The sequence below is a fragment of the Triticum urartu genome, chromosome 2, assembly GCF_003073215.2.
Source record: "Triticum urartu cultivar G1812 chromosome 2, Tu2.1, whole genome shotgun sequence".
NCBI lineage: Eukaryota > Viridiplantae > Streptophyta > Magnoliopsida > Poales > Poaceae > Triticum > Triticum urartu.
This window is the reverse complement of record NC_053023.1, coordinates 17,522,073-17,531,274: the sequence shown is the minus strand read 5'-3', so window position 1 is coordinate 17,531,274 and position 9,202 is coordinate 17,522,073. Positions and strand designations below refer to the sequence as shown.

Sequence of the window (9,202 nt, the reverse complement as noted above, 5' to 3'; positions counted from 1 at the left end):
GTCACCTCGTGGCTCCATCGGACCGCGGTTCCAGCCCCACCGGTCCACGATTGCAACATCCAGCCGCAGGGCGTCGCCTCGCAAGTCCACTAGACCATGGTTCCAGGCTCTTCTGGGCCATAGTTGTAGCTCCCTCGTGGCTGTTCCAGCACGCCACGCCAGTGGCCGCATCTCCCCTTGTCATGGTTTGCAGCACGACCATTCGTCGGTTGTAGCACAAATGGTTGCCTGTTGTAGCACAGCTAGTCGCCGCTCATAGCACGACTCGCTGGAGCGCGCGATGACCATGACAGAGGAGGGCGGCGGGGGTGGGTACCACACGGCCATGGTGTCATTGTGGCGACAGGCTGTCCGCTTGCCGGTGTTGAAACCCTTGATTCCAGCATCCTCTATGGCCGTCGTCGCAGCTCACCGTCCCGGTGGCCGGCAAGGGGCGTAGCGCACGGTCCCTGCCGCTCCGATGCTGACGGCTTCGCCTGCCAGTCAAGCAGGGGTGTGCATGCGTGCAGCACACGGCCGTGTGCGGGGGGTGATGATGGGCATCGCCGGTGAGCTACCAGTTGTGAGGCGCAAGACGAGCAGGAGGGAGATGCCGGGGGAGATGAATGGCTGAGACGCTTTGTGTGTGTAACATGATAAAAGCAGAACTGGTAAAGCGGTGCGTGGGCCTAAACATGTGTCCAATGCGGGGCTGCGAGGCACACGATCGAAAATGATCAGACGGCGCGTGTGTGACCGGCTAGCATGTCGCCCGGACATAAACATTTCCTTTTTCCATATGACATTGTTATCCAATATTTTTTAAACGAAAAAAATAAATCATGAATGCTCGGATTTTAAGCATGGCAACTTAGTGTCAAGAACGCTCTTATATTATAGGACGAATGGAGTAGCGTTTTTATCCGCAAAAAAAGGAGTAGCATTTTAGTTACCAATTTACGGTCGCAAGGTACAGGTGACACCAAGATTATTCATAGAGCAAGAATAATAAGTTCTGCTCAACAAGCTATAAGACTTGCCATGTCACAAAATCCCTACATGAAAGAGAGAGAGAGAGAAAGAGAAGTGAGGAGAGAGAGCAGAGCCGGCGCTTCAGTAGTTGCCCGCCTATATGCACGTTACGCGGCACAAATAGCGGGCTTGCAGCCTGAGCTGCTAGCTGTAAACTGGCGCTTTGCCTTTCCTCCCAATCCCAGCATGCAACATTAATCGTTAAATCCAATCCAACAGCCAACCTATAGCTATCTTACTACATGGTCTAATAAAGCTCCCAGATTCGATGGAAAAGAAAAAGGTAAAGGAACGTGCCAGCGAGGAGCCATAAAGTGATCCACCTACCTTCATGTACAACTAGTACGTTCCCAGATAAAAAGAAAGAATGGTTATTGCGACGAGTAGTAGAACGTAGGGTCTCTTTTCGATTCACCTTCCCGTCCGTGACCCCCGTCTGGCCCTACCATGTGTCGCCCCTTGTGTTCACCACACCCAAACCCCAACCACGCCGACGAACCATCAGGCCAGAGCAGATCTCGCGTCATAGGCCGGAGGCCGCCTGGTCGATCTCCGCTCCGCTGGACGCCTTAGCGCCACCGTCCGCCGAAACTGAGATTCGGCGGTGCCGCGCGGTTCCTGTCCCGGTCAGCCGCCGAGTTTGTCCACGGGAGAAGCAACAAAACCAAACCAGTTGGTGAGCCATTGATTTTCACAGTTTGTCATTCTTCTCACCTAGCTGATTTCTACCCACTCTCTGACGGAGCACCACCACAGAGCCTCCGCTCCAGACAGATAAGAGCAAGAAGAAGGAAGCGGCCATGGCCCAGGCCATCGTCCACAGGTCACTTACAAAGCTCAGATCCGCCATTGGAGATGAGAATAACATGATGTGCTCCAAGTTCGACGGTGACCTGCGGGAAATGGTGGGGGTGCTGGAGGACATAGAGCCGGTGTTGGAGGACGTCGAGATTCAGTCGTTATGGAACAAGGACTCGCGGGAGCGGGTGTGGTTGAGAAGGGTGAGGAACGCCTCCTACGGCATCTCCGACATGGTCGACGAGTTGAAGGACACGAGGCCTCCTGGCAAGGCATGCACTCGTACCTCTATCCTTCATACCTTTAATTTTTACTTGCTCGATTGACTTCACGTTGATTAATCCCGCAGGTGGCATGTATTTCCATGGTACTCAAAAGGAAGACCATGTCCAACAAGATAGAGGAGATGAAGGGAAAGCTTAGGATGTTACTACAGCAGGAGTGGCATCGGGCCTCTGTGCCAGAATCTACTGGCGTCCAAGTCCAACCACCGTCTCCACCACCACATCCACTTTCAGAAACTGCTGGTGTTCAACCACTGTATCATCCACTGCAACCTCCATATCCACTTTCCACACCATGGTATACAGCATTGTGTACACCTCCACCTCCATTTACATGGTATCCACCTCCACCTCCACTTTACACTCCACCTCCATTTACATGGTATCCACCTCCACCTCCACCTCCACTTTACACAACACCTCCATTTTCACCAGTATTCAGTCGAGCTCTACCTGTACCCCTGCGACCACTAAATAGAATAGTATGGGGAAGTGACGCGCATAAGTGGGTTGATAAAGAGAACATTGTAGGGAGGGGTGAAAATAAGCAGAGGATAATTGCTACACTATCTGCCACCGACATCATAGAAGGCCCTGTCATTCTTCCCATATTTGGTCTCGCCACAATAGGGAAGACAACTTTGGCAGCAATGATTTTCCAAGATACTGGGTTCAGAGAATACAAGCTACGGATATGGGTGGATGTCACTCCAAAATTTGACTTGCCTAAAATAGGACATTATATAATCTCTAAAATAAAAGAGATCAACTTAGAAACGGAACACCAGAGAGGCTACGGTAATCAAGTTTCGGAACAAGAGGCCAGCAAAGGTTCAGATGGGGCTTCTCAAATATCAGAAGATGAGACCAGCCAAGGTTCAGATGGGGCTTCTCAAATATCAGAAGATGAGACCAGCGAAGGTTTAGATGGGGCTTCTCAAGCATCAGAAGATGAGATTAGCAAAGGTTCAGATGGGACTTCTCGAGTACTACCAGAAGAGAGCAAGGAAGGTTCATACGAGACTTCCAATGTATCAGAAGAAGAGATCAACAAACGCTCAGACGGGACTTCTCAAGTAACAGAAGAAGAGATCAACAAAGGTTCAGATGGGTTTTCTCAAGTACTAGCAGAAGAGATCAACAAAGGTACATGTGGGAGTTCTAAAGTATTAGAGGATCAAAAGATCAGCAGTGGTACGGATGGAAGTTCTCAATTATCAGAAGAAATCACCCAAGGCCAAGGTACAGATGAGACTTTGGAAGTGATAGAAAATGTGAGCCATGGTTCACATGTGATTTCTCAAATACCAGACGAGGAAAGTAAAGATGGTTCAGATGAGACTTCTCAAGTATCAAAAGAAGAAACCATTGAGTGCTCAAATTGGTTATCTCCAGTAACGGAAGAAGAAATCCATCAAGGTTCGGATGATATGGACTACATAACAAAGCATCTTCATGAGCTACTTAATGGTATGAAAGTGCTCATTGTCTTAGATGGCCTATGGGAGGAGGATGCCGATGAGTTGGAGCGGTTGAAGCGTATGTTGGGACAAGGTATTAAAGGGAGTAAGGTGACTGTGATCGTAACCACATGCGACGAAGGCATCGCGAGAAAAGTTTGTACCGTTACACCACACAAGGTAAATCCTTTGATGGATGACATGTGCTGGACAATAATCAAGCAACAAAGTGACTTCGAATACATACCCTACTCTCACAAACAAGAGTTAGAGCGGATTGGTCTGCAGATTGCAAGTAAGTGTGGGGGTCTACCATTAGCTGCTCAGGTACTTGGGCGCAATCTATGCAATCAAGATTCTAAAAGTTGGGCAGAGAAAATGAAAGGAGATATCTGGAGTACTATGAGAAGCAACAAGGATGTTATCCGGTCTTTGGTGTTAAGCTACAGAAGTATGCCACCAGATTTGAGATTATGCTTTGCTTATTGTGCCATCTTTCAGCAGGGTTACATTGCAGTCAAAGATGACATCATTCACCAATGGATTGCCCTCGGTCTTGTTGAACGATCCAACACTCTCTCTGTCACACAGGTAGCTGAGGAGTATATTAGGAGGCTTCTGGACATATCATTCCTTCAAACTGCAGAGTCGGCAGCTTCGGTGAGTTGCTAGATACTACTACTAATTAGTAAGACTTCTCCTCACATTCTGTTGTTCCGCAAAAAGATGATACATGCCTCGATATAAAGAGTCCAGGAGGTTTGTTGTTGTGTGTATGTAAGAATACAAATCTAACTAGAGTTCTACTATTCGCAAAAAAAAGAGAGTAAGTTCTATTGCATGTCAGTTCAGATAACTAAAGTATAACCAAATACCAAAAGACCACGCTATTATAGGCAAACACGTAAATTCAGTCACACATATGCATGAACCTAAAAGAAGTATATTTGGTTTTTGGTAATTCATTCCAGTTAAGGTTATAGCTAGAAAATGTTTGAAGACTGCTATTAGAAAAAACTCATGTGTAATATATCTAGCACATCTGTCTTTTAAGTACTTCATATTGCAGTTTTGGGGTAAGAAAAATAAGAAAAGTTATACACCATCTCCAAGGAAAAATGGACTTTCAAAAAACTTGAACCAAAGGAAAATTATAATGTGAAAATTAAATGGTAATTCTTTTTAAAAACTTGGAAAATTTGAAGTATGGAAGAGTCTAAAAACAAAGGAAACGTGCCAGCGGTTTGAGGATTTGTACATATTGTGCAATGTAAATCATAGAGTAAATGAATGAAAATTATTTAAGAAGAAAAATAGTTGAATGAATTAAATTACGGAAGTGTCTAGAACCAAGGAGAAGTGTCTATGTTTTGAGGTTTGTGCATATTATATATGTGCTTAAGTCCAACCATGGAATCTTTTGGTATATGTGGTAAAAATTTGTGTAATGAAGAGGATATCCAGTGACCGACAAGGATTTGCTACCTAACTACTATTGGATCAGCTTCATTCAATAGCCAATCTTCCTACATGTGCGGCAGTACCTATTTGGATCCACTTAGTCCTTTAGCCTGAAATTGAACGAACGGAGCAAAAATAAACAAAAAATGACAATGAAGAGATAAAACTTAAAAATGAAGGGACATAATTTTCATAACTTGAATAAAATTACAAATATAATGTGAGGAGTGCAAATACCTGGCACTAAACTTCCACTTTCTTCATATGTATAATACTAGAAAGTGCGACTTCTGAGTTGAAAAATCAAACAAGATTATTAAAAAAATCTAGTTGACTTACAATTAGCAAAAGCGGATGAATAAATGAACGGGACATAATGCAATGCAAGTACAACTTATGCATTTCTGGCTTTGTTGCAGACTAGCGGAAATGGTGATACGGGTGCAATCTTGTTGACTATGCACGAAATGGTGCACGCCCTCGCAAGATCACTTACTGGCGAACTCATTGTTCTGGATGATAGAATGGGTACATCTGATCAGGATAACTGTTGCCGCTATGCACTGCTTACTGATTTTGGCGCCAAATTATCCAGTAGATTGCCTAACCAGTTAAGGGCGCTACATTGTGTGGGCTATAGCAAAATAAACGTCGGCGATGATGCATTTTCATTTACCAGGTGCCTGCGCGTCTTGCATCTAAACGAGTGCTCCATGCAGAAGCTACCAGATTCTGTCTGTCAACTGAGGCAGTTGGGGTATCTTAATTTATCAGGTTGCTCTTGGCTAATGACACTACCAGAATCATTTGGGGGTCTATTAAACCTACGGTATATCAATTTATCACGCTGCTCTCGGCTAATGACTTTACCAGAATCATTTGGGGCTCTATTAAACCTACGGTATATCAATTTATCAGGCTGCTCTCAGCTAATGACTCTGCCAGAATCATTTGGGGGTCTATTAAACCTATGGTATATCAATTTATCACGCTGCAATAGACTTGCAGAACTGCCGGAATCATTTGGAAAGCTAAAAAGTTTGACTTATCTGGACTTATCATTCTGGTGCTGTTGTGAAGGGATCTGGTTTCTTGGTGGCCTTACCAGTCTCGAGCATTTGAACTTGTCACACCCATGCTGCTATCTTCCTCAACACCGGGAACATCTGGTAGGGCTAAAAGATGTATTGTGCAAGCTCGTCAATCTCCAGTATTTGAACTTATCCATGTGCATGAATCCAATCTTTTGCTACCTGTCAGAAGAGGAATGCCGTCAATACATACAATCATGCACTAGTGGCCTTTCCAATCTGCAGCATCTGGACTTGTCTCATAACATATTTCTTGATGGTCTACCTGAAAGTCTAGGTGAGCTCCAGAAGCTGCATACACTGGATCTCACAGGCTGCACTAGACTGGAAAGCGTAGCCAATGAAAGTGACTCTTTGAACCTGGTAGTTATTAGGAATTGCCGGGGTCTGGAAAGTTGCTCTTTCGTGGTTCGCACTGATGACGGAAGGTTTAGCAGCAACCTTGTTCAGCTCGAGAATGTAAACTGCCAAGATCTTGAGATAACTTGTCTTGAGAAGGTAAAGTCTAGAGAGGAAGCCCAAAGGATAAGGCTAGTGGAGAAAAGAAATGTCAAAGAGTTGACACTTGGATGGACCGTGGGCTCTCATGGATCTGTGGAGAACGATGCTAATTTGTTAGGAGAGCTGAAGCCACCACATGATCTGCAGCGCCTTAAGCTGCACGGCTATCGGGCCACATGCCTCCCGGACTGGATGTTGAGCATCTCTTCCTATCTCCCTAATCTTAAGAAGGTCACGATGGAGGACTTCCTGAGGTGCAAGAAGCTGCCACCATTCGGTCAATTACCAAACCTGCAAAGTCTGGTTCTCAGAAGGATGTCCAGCATCACAAGAATCGATGCTGGTGAGCTCAGTGGCAATGACACAGCAGCAGCTGAACTCAAACCACTCTCCGAATTCACCATTGAAGATATGGAAAACCTGGGAGAGTTCAACAGCACATATTACAGTGCTAGCGGTGAGCGGGTCATGTTCCGCGCCATTGATAAATTGGTGATGCGTAAATGTTCCAAGTTGAGCTTTCGGTCTCTCCCGCCTAGAGCTCGGAGGTTAGAGATATCAGACTGCGCCCAAGTGCTGTCTTCTTCGAGGTTACTGCTATCAGATTCCAACGAAGTGATTGCATTGCAGAGGACTGCAGGAGGTGCTCCAGTAGCTGAACTGGTAATCCACGGCAGCATAGCTGACTGGAGTTTGTTTCGCTACCTTGCTGGCCTCCAGACGCTGTCTATCTCTCAATGTGAGGGCATGACCTCACTGCCACAAGACATGAATCACCTCAACTCTCTCCAAGACTTGAAGATTGTGTGTTGCAAACAGCTGAAGTCATTTCCAGACAGCATGAAGCACCTCACCTCCCTCCACTCAATTCATTTGACTGAGTGCGACAGCATTAAAAAACTTCCCACATGGTTCGGATGCCTCACCTCTCTTCAGGAACTCTGCATTTGTAAGTGCCGTGTCCTTAAATATTTGCCACGGGGCATAAAAGGACTCGACAACCTCAAGAATCTGCAAATTATCGAATGTCCAAGATTGGAGAACTGGTGTAAGGAGAACAAGAAGAAGTTGGGACGCATTCAACCAACATACGGGTAAGCACCTTCGACCATAGTGCTCGTTTATTCCACATTCAGGAGTACTGTTGCAGACTATTTTACCAATCCATTCATCCACTGCTAAATACTCCCTCCGTTCCTAAATATATGTCTTTTAGAGATTTGAAATATGAACAACATACGGATGAATATTGACGTATTTTAGAGTGCAGATTCACTCATTGTGCTCCATATGTAGTCCATATGAGAATCCGTAAAAAAGACTTATATTTAGGAACGGAGGAAGTAGATGGCATTTTAACAGTGCCGGATCTAGCAGGGATGCCACGGTACCCCCTAAAAAAAGCAAAATAGTATAGGTATGCCATCTTAATATTAATTGTGTAACAATTTAGTGATATTTCAGACTATTTAGGCTAAATTATACTCCCTCCGTCCCAAAATAAGTGTCTTAACCTTAGTGCAATTTTGTACTAAAGTTAGTACAAAGTTGAGACACTTATTTTGGGACGGAGGGAGTACTATTTTAGTGTAAATTTTATATGTTTTGTACAGAAGTATTGAAGTTTGGCGCCCCCGGTACTTGGACTCTAGGTCCGCCACTGCATTTTAACCATGGCACTCTCTTCGTAACGCAAGTTTCATCATTATACCTAAGTGTGTTAGTAAAAAGTGGCAACTGTATTGAATCATTTTGATCTCAATAGGTTACTTTTGGTATGTTTCTCCTGATGCCATTTTGAATCATCTTGATCTCAATAAATTACTTTGGGGATATGCGACCACATCCAGAATACATCATCTTAGCTAGCATGGTGTTGCCTTACATCTAATACGGTACTCCACTCGATTTTCAGGTGCACTTCCATTTTCTCAGATGAGGATCCAGGTTCTTGTTCTGTAATGTAACGCTTGACACTTCTTTTGAGGTGCACATTGAGCCAAGAGTTGCAATTTCCTTTTTAGAAATGATGGTAGATCCACTCAACGAAGTTTTACACAATTCATAGGCTTGATATATTTGCATAAACATGCTGCCCATTACAATGCTCACTTATGTGTGTCGGAATTGAAGTGTGAAAAGAGTAAAGTACTGCTTGGCACATTATGTGGCCACTCCCAGCAGAACCCTATGCCACTGAAATGACCACAAATGTTGTAGTATGATCCTTGCTGGTGGAGAAGGGAGAGACATGCGCTGGTATGATCTTCCGTGCACATTGTGGAAAAGTAATTTTCGTGCCTATGCGAGTACTATTCGGTGTGCAATGGACGCGTTTGCCTATTGTGGAGTCTGATTGAGTGGAAGTGCTGAAGCCGATCATGGCGAAAGAGAGAGATCAATCACGACTTGTTAGGGAGCTGGCCGTCCTCCCACAACCAAGAGTGCATTCCGTCCATGGGGACAGCAGGACATGCATGGTTAGAAACGTGTTGTGTTCATGCTTTCCTCTGTTTTCATCTACCTTCAGTGCGTGCAGTTTCTTCAGAGAAAAATTCAGATAGAGAGAGCTAGAGTTCAAATCAGCCCTGATTTC

General features: G+C 44.8%; 1 protein-coding gene across 1 annotated transcript; it reads left to right on the top strand.

Annotated features, from left to right (window-relative positions):
• The first annotated feature begins 1,416 nt into the window (after nucleotides 1–1,416).
• LOC125535198 (protein SUPPRESSOR OF npr1-1, CONSTITUTIVE 1-like) lies at nucleotides 1,417–8,918 on the top strand. The gene is made up of 5 exons (XM_048698239.1): nucleotides 1,417–1,687; nucleotides 1,768–2,081; nucleotides 2,159–4,213; nucleotides 5,434–7,700; nucleotides 8,522–8,918. The coding sequence occupies exons 2-5, from the start codon at nucleotides 1,812–1,814 to the stop codon at nucleotides 8,571–8,573; spliced, it is 4,644 nt and encodes a 1,547-aa protein (XP_048554196.1). The 5' UTR covers nucleotides 1,417–1,687; nucleotides 1,768–1,811; the 3' UTR covers nucleotides 8,574–8,918.
• Nucleotides 8,919–9,202: the final 284 nt, after the last annotated feature.